This window comes from Strigops habroptila, chromosome 7 (genome assembly GCF_004027225.2).
Source record: "Strigops habroptila isolate Jane chromosome 7, bStrHab1.2.pri, whole genome shotgun sequence".
NCBI classification, from domain to species: Eukaryota; Metazoa; Chordata; class Aves; order Psittaciformes; family Psittacidae; genus Strigops; species Strigops habroptila.
Window position 1 is genome coordinate 65598122 of NC_044283.2, and position 13104 is coordinate 65611225.

At 36.0% G+C, this 13104-nt stretch overlaps 1 protein-coding gene across 3 annotated transcripts in view; it reads right to left on the minus strand.

Annotated features, from left to right (window-relative positions):
* The window catches only part of NAA15 (N-alpha-acetyltransferase 15, NatA auxiliary subunit), a 41492-nt gene that overhangs the window by 15556 nt on the left and 12832 nt on the right, over positions 1-13104 (minus strand). For 2 of the 3 annotated variants that reach the window (XR_003992363.1, XM_030492917.1), the window contains exons 2-13: positions 12943-13027; positions 11937-12041; positions 11063-11220; positions 8806-8940; positions 8482-8635; positions 6021-6140; positions 5266-5361; positions 5028-5134; positions 4540-4612; positions 3020-3189; positions 2224-2376; positions 744-872 (exon numbers count right to left, since the gene is read on the minus strand). Coding sequence is in view for 2 of the 3 variants with exons in the window: in XM_030492917.1 (XP_030348777.1) it covers positions 744-872; positions 2224-2376; positions 3020-3189; positions 4540-4612; positions 5028-5134; positions 5266-5361; positions 6021-6140; positions 8482-8635; positions 8806-8940; positions 11063-11220; positions 11937-12041; positions 12943-13027 (1485 nt within the window). In the remaining variant the exon portion in view is untranslated. Of the gene's footprint in view, positions 1-743; positions 873-894; positions 2129-2184; positions 2377-3019; positions 3190-4539; positions 4613-5027; positions 5135-5265; positions 5362-6020; positions 6141-8481; positions 8636-8805; positions 8941-11062; positions 11221-11936; positions 12042-12942; positions 13028-13104 lie in introns of those variants that run through there. The other variant, XM_030492918.1, reaches the window with a different exon arrangement.

The following is a 13104-nucleotide window of genomic DNA, read 5'->3' on the forward strand; positions in this document are numbered from 1 at the left end:
AGCATTTAATTTACAACCTCAACTGTCTGGTCTTTTTTCTAGATTATAATGTCCTTAAAAAAACCAAACAATAACAACAACAACAACAAAACCCCAAACAAACCCACAAAACAAAAAACCCCAAACCCATACTTACGTTAGAAAATGTGCATTCAAATTTTTTTGTTTGCCTTGCTATGGGATCTGTATTTAATCTGCAAGCACACCCCCCCTTCTGGATACATTTTCTACTCTAAGAAGTCTTTTTACTTCCAATAGCTTCTTTTAAACTGTAGCTTAGTATTTTTTTGAAGGAGAAGATACTTAATACTTCCTATAGCTTTTTACATTTACTATCTGCCTCTAAAATACAGTAGCTTAACAATAACCAAGGCAACATCCTTCCTTGAAGGCTGGGCTTGTGAGCTCAGCCATGTTCTTTTTGGACTTAAAGTATATATGCTGTTTCTTTGTACCCCAAATACATATTTTTATGTACCCTGCCAAAAGTAAGATTATTTCTGAGAGTTTTCTGTTCTTTCCTGGATCTTCAGATGACTTCACAGAATCTCTTTATAATATGCAGTTTACAGTGGCATTTTTAGGAGGAAATGTAATTTTATCAACTCGTCAGTGACCAACATGAAATGAAATCTCTCCTGAAGTTAGGTGAAGCACACTCTTACTGCTCAGAAAGGAAACATACTAGCACAGTAAACTTAAGCTAGTGTTTTCCAACCCAGACAGTTTAAGTCAATACATACTCTCTCAATTTCATGGCATTTCTTAAGTGCTTCTCCAAATTTGTTCATTGCTTTGTAAGCTTGCGCACATTCTGTCTGAAACCACATGCACTGCATCTCATTCAAGTTCTCTACTGCTGAAGTTCCTTCCTAAAAGCAAAAACAGCATTACAAAGAAAAATAAGTCTCATTCAATATGTTAATGGTCATTTCTTTTATCTTGTTCTCATTAAAAGCACAAATAAAGAGGCTATCAAAAGAATGCTAAACTTCGAAACTGGAGTCCTGAAAGACAGATATGCCACAGTTAACATGGACTTGCTTTATTAAAAAAACCCCCAAAACCAAAAAACATTTCCTCTATGTTCCACTTACTGGAATACACACTGAATAACCATTTGACTGTGACAGTTCCTCACCTTTAGGATAGAAGACATTCGTTCAGTGGTTTTAACATTGTGTACACAAATAACACATTGCAGCATGAAGAAAAATGGCAGAAAAATTCTAGTATGTGGCATGACACTGACACCTGCAGGATTTCAATTTTTTTTTACTAAACCTGCCACCTCTGTGTTCCAGAGACCTGCTGATTGAGCTAAGTGTAGTAACTGAGAGTAGTTAATAGGTTATTTTTTATGCCATCAGTACTAGAAAGCAGTGGCAAAGCAAAAGGAATACTGGTAGCTCTGACATATACTGATTCTAAAAAACGAGGAGATTACAGTTGTCTTTCAAATCTGGTATTTATATATACTTGCACAGATCTGTAGAACTTATCCTATGCCTTTCAAACTTAATATCAAAGTCAGCTACTTGGGGTGAATGCAGTCATTCTGACTTCACTTTGATCTTACAAAAACCATCCTATTCAAGAATCAGCCAAGAGCTAAAGCTGGGAAATGACAGATAGTATTCAAAAGATGTCCCAAATGAAAGAGAAAGGCAATCTTCAAACCAGTCTGATTTATGCAGCTAAAAATCAGAAAAATAATTAGTTCCGTTTTCATTATGCTTAATTTAGGTCTTCTTTAATTATTGCTTTTTAATTAGGAAGCTTGTATTTAAGCGCTACACCTAAGATCAAAAGGAGATGAAAAAGATTACATAGAGCAACATCATCAAATTTTGTTCCAAGGTAAGTCTGAATTCTCAAACTTACTACCATTAAAAGGAAAAAAAACCCCAAACACCATGTAAGAGACATGGGCAACTTAATCAGATCTTTCTTATAGAATCAACGTTATACCCAAATACTATTTTGAAAAAATCATCAGGTCTGAGCTTTAGAGATTTTACTAAATAGTATGGAATCATGCTTATGCAAGATCCTAATAATGACCTAATACTGACCACCGTTAGTGAAGCAAGCAAACATAGTTGCTCCGAAACAGAACTTAGAAGATTATAGTAAAGGTGAGTGGAAAGTTAACGCACAAAGTTATTCCACAATGGGTTAGGCCCACATTATTCAAAAAAGCTATAGTTAAATGCAACAAACCCTTGTAAACTTAGAACACATTTCCTCTGCTTCTTTAATGGAGTTTGCTTTCAACATATATTTTGCACATTTGGAGTTGATAAATCTGTCTGCTGTGTCCAAAGCCTGAGCTTCATCCATCCACCTTGCAGCTTCTTTAATGTTTCCAGCATGCTTAAGGAGACAGAAGTTCAAGTTAGATTCAGTAATTCTAAAACATTTATATCTATTCACTGTTTAATATAGTTACTATTTTATTTTTTTTTTTAACACACTTTTAAATAGCTTTTTTCAGGAAAGCAGCAGGTCCTTAAAGAAAAAAAAAAGAGGGGAGGGGGGGCAGAAAAATTACTTTCCCTCATTATGGTAATACAGGTCTTTCCTGAAAATGCTTAAAGAATACTTCAGATAATCCCATTCTGATACAATACCACAGAGTAGCTAAGAAGCTGCTTTTAAGTAGTTAGAAAAACAGGCAGTAAGAATAGGTGGAAGACACTTAAACCACCAACTGAATTTGTTAGTGTGATTTTTACCATGAAACCATTTTAAACTGAGAATTCATATTTTGCAGTATATTTGTCCTTTAATGACTTAAAAACCTCTCTAGGGACTTATTCATACACAGTAAAAAACCCAAGTAGCCAAACAATGCCTTTTATCTAGAAACTCACTACAACTCATAAAGTAACTTTCCACAGATTTCTCCATGTGTCTTGCTTAATAAACTTCAATGTTCACATCAAAAACATTATGTAAAAGTCTTCCATCATAAGAAACTAATAACCTCTGGTCACTAAGAATAAGACAAACTTACCTTATAGATTTTTGCCTTCACAAGGAAGAGTTCTATCAAAGTGGGAGTACTTTCTATAGCAGCATTTATATATTCTAGAGCCAGGGATGGCTGTCCAATTTTATCATAATGTTGAGCCAAATAATACTGGACCCAGAGTAAAGTGGTTGGAGGTTCTTCTTTACCATCATCTAGAGGAGGAAAAACAGAGGGAGGTTATTGTCCAGTTCATTAAAACAACACGCCAGAAGCGGAGTGCTAAAACTATAACACCACTGAAGTTAATTCTGCCTCTGTACCAGGCTGTCACACCACACCTGGATCTACATCCAAATACCTGGGTCCAGGTAAGTTCATTAACTTCTAAGGCTATGGTGTGACAAGACCTGAGCATAAATGTATCCTAGAAAACATTCCTATACACAAACCAGTTTTGAAAGTTAGAGAGCTCTGCCTGAAATCAAAAACTACTACGGAAGTTTTAGAAGTTAAGTTCACTACTCAATTTTTACTAGGAAGTATAGCAGCACCTTGCAGGGTGTGTGGGCTCTGTTCTTGCCAAAAGGTTCTGGTTCTTCAGTTTCTAACTTCACCATGCATTTGTTCATTTTAAGGGAGCAGAAAATTGTTTATTTGAATGAATTTTAATATGAATGACAAATTTCAACAGGTATTAAGTAGCTATATTGTAGCCTATAGCATTGAATTCAAGGGAAAAGTATAACAGGCAACTTAGGTGAGAATTTCGTAAGAAAGTATTGCATTAATATTTCTGCAAAGCAGGGAACTAACTGGTTTTAACTTCAATAAAGATTGTCTTGTAAACTTTTAATATACATTGTCATTCATGCTATCTTATTACACCACTATAATCCATCTACCAAAATTTCAAGACTATCAACTATGTCGATATTCTGTGCAGAAACACTTTTTCTTGGAGGTTTTCTGTTACGAAGTGGTTGGGCAAATGACTAAACATCATAAAGCTACCAGAGAGGAAACTATGAAGCCTGGATTTGATACTTGTAGAACCATACCTCACAACAAAGCAGACGCCAGTCAAAACCCGGAAAACATTTTTTAACTCTCAAACAAAACCCCCAAGAACACAAAACCCAGCCCCCATGAAAAGCTCCAAAACTCCCTCCCCTGAAGACTGCGCTATCACAGTATCTATGCCTTTTTCTTTGATATTTCTGGAATTAAAGATTTAACAGAGCTTTCAAATTTCCATTTCCTGGACAATGATAAATTAAAGTCTTGAAAAGAGTATACTTGAACTCAAAACTGCAAAGAGATGACCAAATTTGTGGATCCAGGAGAAATTTTTAGAACAAGTGACTAGATTTTGAATACAGACTATATTTGACAGCTCAAATCCATTCTAAGGGCGACTATGGTTTAGTTCTGTGTTAGGAATAAAAAAGGGAAAAAACCCCATCATCTCAAATTCTTCATTCCCCACTGATTCCCTGCCTCTGAATGGTCATGTAATGCTTACACCAGGCACTTCTATGAAATATGACAGTCTTAGCACTCACCATTTGGGTTAAATAACCTGCAACTTCTTAGAGAGGTTTCATAACCTATCACGAGCTCTTCTATGATTGCCACCTACACACGCAAGGCAAAAAAAATAAACATAAATCTGTGGGTAAGATGGTATTTTATTTCAACTTGACCTACTTGGTGTTACCCAAATCAGTTATTTTTTTGTTAGAAAATTCTATAATATCCTGAATTACAATATATATGGGAACGCATTCAATCTCAGCAATCTTTAACAAATTAAGACCAACCCTTCCTTGGTTAACACGCAGCTTCTAATTAGTAAATCTTAGTTTTCTACATTTACCAACTTGGCATAAGGTTATCTATGGTTGTCCTTTATTTTTTTCTAGATACACTAAGCCATAATGTATAACAGTGCTGATGGAGTGAGCACTGCAGGAAACAGAAAGTTTCTTTCATCTTTTTAATGCATCACAGCTGTTAGGAAGAACATGTAAAAAGTGGGGGAAAAACCCACCTTCTCCTTGTCTTTATACAACGACCTCAAAGTATTGAAGACTGGTGGGCAACCTTTGCTGAAATTCATCCTTAGAAACTTGTCCAGACATTCCTTAAACTTTTCACCTTGAGAGGAAAAAGACCTGTTGATTTTGTTTTACCACACATTACTCATCAATTGCATACCGTTTATGCTGTTAAAACATTAGTATCTAAGAAACGCAAGCGTTGACCACTACCTGCAAAAATGCACTTACCCGACAGAAAATTTAATGGTAATCTTCTTGGAACTAGTCCCCTTGGGTATTTAGTCCAGGCCTCTTCATAGATCTTTAGCCTCTCCATCATATTAGCTGGAACAGAATTTTACAGTTTACTTTTTCCTTCCTTTTTGGCAAGAAGGGAGAGAGGGAGGAGGGGTGATTTATATCTAGTCAAAAAAAGAATCAGAATATATAGCAACTAATGGCTCCATACTTCCTAAAGAACATTATTTCCATTTTATCCTTTTTTAAACTGCCATACTAAGTGATTTCAGGTATGCAGTATCTGTAAATTCCTCTTCCAGCAGTGGAAGACTAATTGCATATCTCTCATCTTAAAAAAGAGTTCCTGCCTTATCGCTGTGCTAAAATCTTCAATAAATAAACCATTCAGGAGAATCGTGCCTGTTTTTCCAAAATGTGTGTTACTTACAATATAAGATTAAGATAACAGACAGCAGAAGAAAAATTCTAAATTAAAACTGCATTCTAAGAAATAACTGTATTCTTTCAACCATGCAAAAAGATTACCGCTTTTTGTTGTTGTTGTTTTGGTCATAAGTAAGACAGGGTAACAACAACACGATACTTCCAGCCTTTCTTACAAAAAACTCCACAGCATTATGACAATAAATACACACTACGACTGAAAAGCAAAACTTAAATGGGGATGTTTTTAAATAATAGTTTTTCCTATTTCTGATAAATTCTACATTCCAAATGTGCAGAAACACTTATCAAATCATTACCGGGTTTAAGTGCCTTTTCTAGGCCTTTGTAGTAGGCCCAGTTTTCAGGATTTCTTTCTTGCAGTCCTTTGTAGACTTCAACTGCTTCTTCAAGTCTACCAAGCTGAAGCAGGAGTTCTCCTGTGTGAAATCCAAGAAGTTTTAAATTAAGGTAACAAGATCCTGAAGCAGTGTAACAATTAATCATTCTACAGTAAAAGATTAGATAATCCTTAACTCCATGTAGATTCTAATTTCTTAGAAAAAATTATCACAGTGCCATCATAAACTAGCTGACAGATAGGCTTTTACTTTGACATTAGCTGCAATTACAGTAAGATTCTACAATTTGGCCAGTAACTATTGAAACTTACTCGAAAATTTACTGTTAAAAGCAAAATGCACACGATTTTTTTCTCGCTTACTGAAGTGACTGGTTATTTTAAGCGCAGTTTTTACTAAAGAAGGCAATTAAAAGCAGCACACGGCATTTCACATACATAGCATCTTGAAAAACAAACTGAAATTGCAGAGCTGCAAATAAAAGAATGGTTCTTCAGTGTGGGATGTCATAAAACTAACTTCCATGTTTTAAATCAAGCCATTGATCTGATTAACGAATTTTCAAGATTCTGCAAACAAGTTTCCTTTTCATGATATTCCATTACAAGATATGACTGTTAAAAGTAAAGTCCAGATCTAACAACTGTGCAGAGCATCTTTGCTGATGCTGGAGTTGCAATAAAAGTCAATTTCCCATTTCACAATGGGAAATCATGCTTTAGAGACCTTTGCTATCAGCAAATGTTAGGCACTAAAAGATTACGCACCACAGGTGATAAGAGTGTTTTTCTAGATTAAGGTAAGATTTTCTCATCCAGTTTCATGAGGAAAATGTGAGTCAGCATTACCTCTTTTTTTCCCCTACATCATACAACTGACACTATTTTGTCAAGAGATGCTGCTTCCCACAGAGAGGATAACTTGAGGACTACGTGCAGGATCTAATGCCAGGGAAAACATGAATATATTCACGGAGAATGACAGAATCCGGCAAATAAACCTAAATACTTCCTCTGAGGTCAAAGTTATAATTTTTTTAATCCAACTGTGGCAAATCCTAGTACTATTTTCAGTGTTTCTCAATTGTATTTCATCCACAATGGCTTTTGTGCATACACTTAAAATTCACAGACAACGCTCAGTTATTAGCAGGCTTTTCTGTAGTATGCACAGCAGCTAAGTTACACCTAACAACACAACAGGAGTTGTGCCCCAAAAAACTAATCAGTTGTACCCAGTTGAAAGCGCACTCACTGCAAAGAGAATTGCCATTCTTTTTTTCTGGTACCAACTTGCCAGCAAGTTTTATGTGTTTGGGCTTTTTGTTAATTTGGGTTGGGATTTTGTTTGAAGTCATATTTGAAAATCCCATTTCAGTTCCAGCCTTGTACTTTCATCAAAAACACATAGTATGTCACATAAAAGATAGGTCATAAACCAACAGCCCTTGCCCAAACCAGAACTCCCACGGCTACATCTGAAATACAGTCTAGTGACAGTGTAATCTCTACATCCATTTTCATTTATATGCAACCCAAGTAATGTATTTGGCAACTGCAGAGAGTCACCTGCAATCATTTTCCTTGAGGAGGTACCACACACCTTCCATAATCCTACAGTTCCTAGGTTCTTTTTGTGAGACAATAAGATTAACTGTTAGCAGGAACAGGGAGCTAGTCATAACATCTACATGAATAATATTATAAAGTAAAAGGATTTCTTCTCTTTGCTTCAAGCAATCATTCAAACAGATTCCAGTGTGGGCCATGAACAAGCAGTACCTTCAACATATTGGAAGTTTCACAGAAGGACTGTACAAACGTCAAGCAGAAGAGGAACAAAGCATGCTTTGAAAAAGTGCACCTGATAATAGAGCTGTAAGAATGAACTTCTCTCACACTGCAATTCCAGCTATGGAATATAAGATACAGTCTTGTATTGCTCTGTTATATAATAGTATACACTAGGACTATAATAATACGGTAACGGAAGCTTATGTTGTGTTCTAGCTAAAGAGTCTATTTCCATATACTGCAAGATTGAATGAGTATGATTAAATGCCTTCTACTTTGCCAAAGACAGTCTCCCTGCCAGGACCACTATCAAAGCTATAATAGCGTGGGTACACTACCCAAACAGAATTTCAGGACATCAATTCAGGATCATCTGTCTGAAACGCTTGTCAGCTCAATAAGTTTCAGAACAGTTTATCTCTACTCTATCCATGTGTTATGAACCTCGGAGAAGAGTATGGTAAGTATTGAACAGCTGTAAGACAATCAGTCCTTTACCACAGCAGAATTAAATAAATTAATCTAAACCCAAATCAAAGATGACATTCCAAAAGATGAGAAAAGCTGACAGTACAGGCATTCCATTGTATACTAAGCATTTAAATCTATCTTGAAAAAGTAATTACCTTTAGTTTCTTCGACAGCCAGTTTATCACAGATCTGCTTTTCATAGGTACAAAGATGCTCCAAGGCTTCTTTATGTAGTCCCGCCTCCCGGAGGACTTGATTTTGATACAACAGCAGTTCACTGTACTCATAGTCCACTTTATCAGGTGATGTCTACACAGGGAAGGAAGACACATGAAAAATTTCAGCCTTCTAGAACACGTCTGGATTTAATTCATTCGGCTACAGAAACTGCATAAAGTTTTCACATCATTAAAGAAAACAAGTGTTTTATTTTTGGCTTAAGCAGCAACCCATACAGAAATTTCATGTTTTCCTCTTACCTGCTGTGTCTTCCTAAATTCCTCTAAAATTTTTGCTGCCATTTCATAGTCTTCCAGCAGATGGTAAGCAATAGCATAACCAATCCATGATGCTCGCTGTGCAGGTCGGAGCTGAAGCAACTGGTATCTTGTTTCCTGCAAAAAAGTAGCTACTAATTTTCCTGACTTTATTCTGATGCTCTGTAGAATCCATTAGGCCATATTCTGTCTTCAGTATTCTAATATTTAAGGAATGTCACTAAAATTTAGTTTTCTATCTGCAAATATTTTTTTAACCAAAAGAAAGAATAAGCTTTAAAACACTACGATGGTCTTGACTGAATAAAAAACCCCCTCACACACAAAATAACACATCATGTCCAATTGAATACTGATGAGTCAGACTAACTTTGTCAATGTATGACACACGTGCTTTTCCTGTCTTACTGCCTGTGAACAAAATGCAATTAAATATACTTTGAGTTGCAGAAACATTTACTACGTACTGGTGTTTCAACTTCACCTTGGAAGTACATGTGTATTAAATAATTTCAAGTGTTATTAGGCAAAATAGGTCACACAAGTGTACGCCTATTCCTTGGCAAGAAGATAATTACAGCTGGCAGATGCAACAGATTTGCTTGGTATCATGCTGTTTTAATCTGAGGAAGAAGTTATTACTTGTTTTGTTGCAGACTCCTGAAAGGCATCTTTAAGTAATTTAAAATACAGGAAAAAAGTTACTAACTAGTAAAAAGGCCCAGAAGTAGGGGTTAATAAAGAACTAAAACCAGTTACAGCAGTTTGACTAGAATGTTGATCACTCAAAATATCATAAGGTAGGAGAAAGTGGAAGTTAAAGTGAAAGAAAACAAACAAAACCTACTCACAACCTTATTTTCAGTTTTGAGAGTAAATTCACACTCTTCAGAAACTAGCATATGATCTGTCAAGAATCAAGGCTTCAAAGCATGTTAACATTTAATCCTTAATGCATTCTATAACCACGTGTTCCTTGTTTGTTTAGCACTTATGCATTTGTATTCACATTTATCCAGAGGCCAAGAGAACACACATTTGCAAATGTATTTTGGCACCTGTGCTAAGTTTTGGCTATCATGTCTCAGCAAGAAGGGCGCCAAATTTCTAAATTACTCGTGTGAAAAAACCATCCTAACTCAGGAATACATTCACTGAGGACCTGTATTAGCTGATGGTTCCACATGGCTCTGAGAACAAAACTTGTTCTTGGCATACTAACATCACCCTAATTTGAAAAGGAAGTCATCTATGAAGAGACCAACTTATGTGTTTTTAACAACCACAACTTTAAGGGTGCAAAGAAAAACTGAAAAGATGAAAACCTGACAAAATAAAACATCTCTGCTACATGCATGCTAAACAGAAGCTGCTACTTTTTAAAGAAATAAAGGTACTGGCAAGGTAGACATCAGCTCACAATTCAGGAAGACAGAAAAAAAACAGATCTAACTCCAGCAGAAGTAGCATTTGTAGAGAAGACAACAGAAAGCTTGCTTCTTTAGAGAAGCATCCCAGCCATGACGCTACCACCTCGTAATGGTTGGTTAACATGAAAGAACACCTCACATGGCAAATACAAACAACTGATGCAAGGCAGCAAATAACTAGGTGCTGCAGTAACAGGAAGAAAGAGGGTTCCAACCTAAATTACCAAGCCGCGTTCAGCTTTACTACAAAATAAGCAGTAAACGAGATAGTAATCCAAACATTTTGGGTATTAAATCAAGAAGAAGAGGAATATTCAAGAGTTCTGACATTACAGCTCACAGAAAACAGAAGGAAGTATCCGGACCCAAAGGAGCTGTCATTAACGCCCAGTTTGGGTATGTTTCATGCAGCATACTGCTTGCTTTGTATTGCTATCCACTGCCAAAAGCAAATCGGTGGCCACTGAATTTAAAGGAGGGATATATGGTAAAATAGTATTAAAAAATAGAAACTCCTTTGCCTGAATAACAGTCATCATCTGAACACCATTGGCTTCTACCTGCAAGAATCCTTCCAAGAAAATAATAAAAAGACCAGGAATGTCTACAGCTGGATTATACAGCATTTAAAAAAAAGAAAGAGCAAACAATTCTGCACTCAGCTGAAAAAAGACTCATTTAACATGCCACTAAAACTGCATACCTTAGAGAAACCACTCAGCATGTCTGCTTTTACTTCATAAAGTATTGAGGAGCACATAGTTTTAACACTCTGGATCTAACAGCATATATGCGGTATGCATACTTACCCTGTAACCTTCAAGATCCCTCATTTGAATCTGTAGCAGAGAAAGATCTCTCAAGATTTGAAGATTGTCTTTGTCCCATTTCAGTGCATTCCTATAGCATTTGATAGCTTCGTCGTACTTCTTGTCTGACCTCTGAAGAAGGCCGTAGACGTGCCAACCTGGAAAACTCCTGTTAAGGATTCTACTGAATTTGAGCAGGGAGAACATAGATCCAACATGACAGTGACAGAACAGTTGGTAAAAAGCTCTAAGCTTTTTATAAACAGACACTAGAGTTATCATTACAATTCTTAGCTCTACAAAGAAAACTGCTTGCAAAGTGAAGACAAAAAACTGTTTGCCAATAATATGTATAGGGTGCATATAATACACTAGAAACTATTTTTTGCATGAGGGGAGAGGAAATAAAGCAATAGGATCTTTGAAAAGACTATCAGGCTTACTCAAACACATTTTTGAGTAAGGGCTTAGATTAGACAACTGAAGTGCTTGCACTTCCTGCACTCTAAGTATATGACAAGTCCTTATCAATGTAATGGCAACTACTGATGTTTTTAAAGCAAATCACATGCTGACATGCATAGTTCAGCCCACCACAAGTTTAGACTTGCAGCTTAATGATTAAAAAAAAACCCCAACAACATGTAAAGCAAGACAGAATAATATTTCAGCTATTTCAGCTAGCTGCAAGGCATCTGCCCTTTTAGATAGCTTAGACAAAATATTCTTACGTATTGGAAGAAAAACTTAAAATCCTTAATTTCCTGTTTGAAGCCTAATAGTACTGGGGTTTGTTGCCACTCTATAAATCAAGTAACTGTAGAAGTTAACCCTGTTCCATTCATAAGTGAATGCCGTGTTTCAAAAAGGATGCAGACATGACTCTTCAAGTCATTCCTTAGGCCTCTACGCACAAGTTCATAAGCTTCCTCTTTCTTTCCTAGACAGTTTAATGTTAGACCTTTCATCGCCAAGGTTTCTAAAAAAAAAAAAATAAATTATTAAATAGGTATCAGTTATTAATTTTCATAGGTCTTAAAGCTTGATATAGCAACTCTAAGTATAGCATGAATGCAAATTTAGACTCAGTTATCAGCATCAAGGTTTTGCGTTCTTTTTTCTCATGGAAAACTATACTGGCAGGTTATTGACTAAAGTATATCATACATGACAATAAGCTTCATGCATTACTTCCACCAAAAGTGAAGCAGCATTTTATTTCAAGGCACTAAAAACCATTCTACAAACATTTTGGAGAGAGATGAGTTGTTTTTTTTTTACTGTAAAGGAGCATTATAACTACTCAAATATTTATCAACAACATAAGACTTCCACACATTCACCCATGCCAAATTAGTTAGCAAAGGGAAAAAAAAACCCCACCACATTTCTAGACAGTGAGAAGCAGCTCTTCACTCAGTATTAAGAGCTGACTGAAAATACAGCAAGGGACAAACACCTCTTCCTTCTTTTACAATAAAACTATTCCTTCAGGAAAAGTAGCAGACCACAGACATACAGTGCTGAACAACATTCAATCTCTTGCTTTTGTCTTTCACCACTTCTACATGGATGACTAACAATTTCCCCTGTAAAGTGATTTAAGCAACACATACTCGTATTAAGAAACTTGCACCATGCTATAATGAATATCAGACTTGCAGAGGCAAAGCTACAACTACTGACATTGGTAAGACCAGAGCTTAAAATTACAAATCTCACCAACAGTAAGTGCTCAACACGGTGAAAGTTTCTGGACACTCTTACTGCTTTATGGGCAAAAGGTTAATAATAAAGTGCTATAAATATAAATCTTACAAATTATTACGCTATCCTAAAGTATAGGAAAAAGAGACAGCACATGCCATTTGAAAACTTACCTCCATGTTCTGCAAACTTCGGGTTAGAAAGTATCTGTTTACAGAACTTCAGCCCATTTCTATACTGCTTATGTTCATAACACCTCTGTTGAAGAAGAGCAGAGTACATTTATTAAAAATAGAGCTAAAGTATTTCCATACTCCCAATATAAAGCACCACTG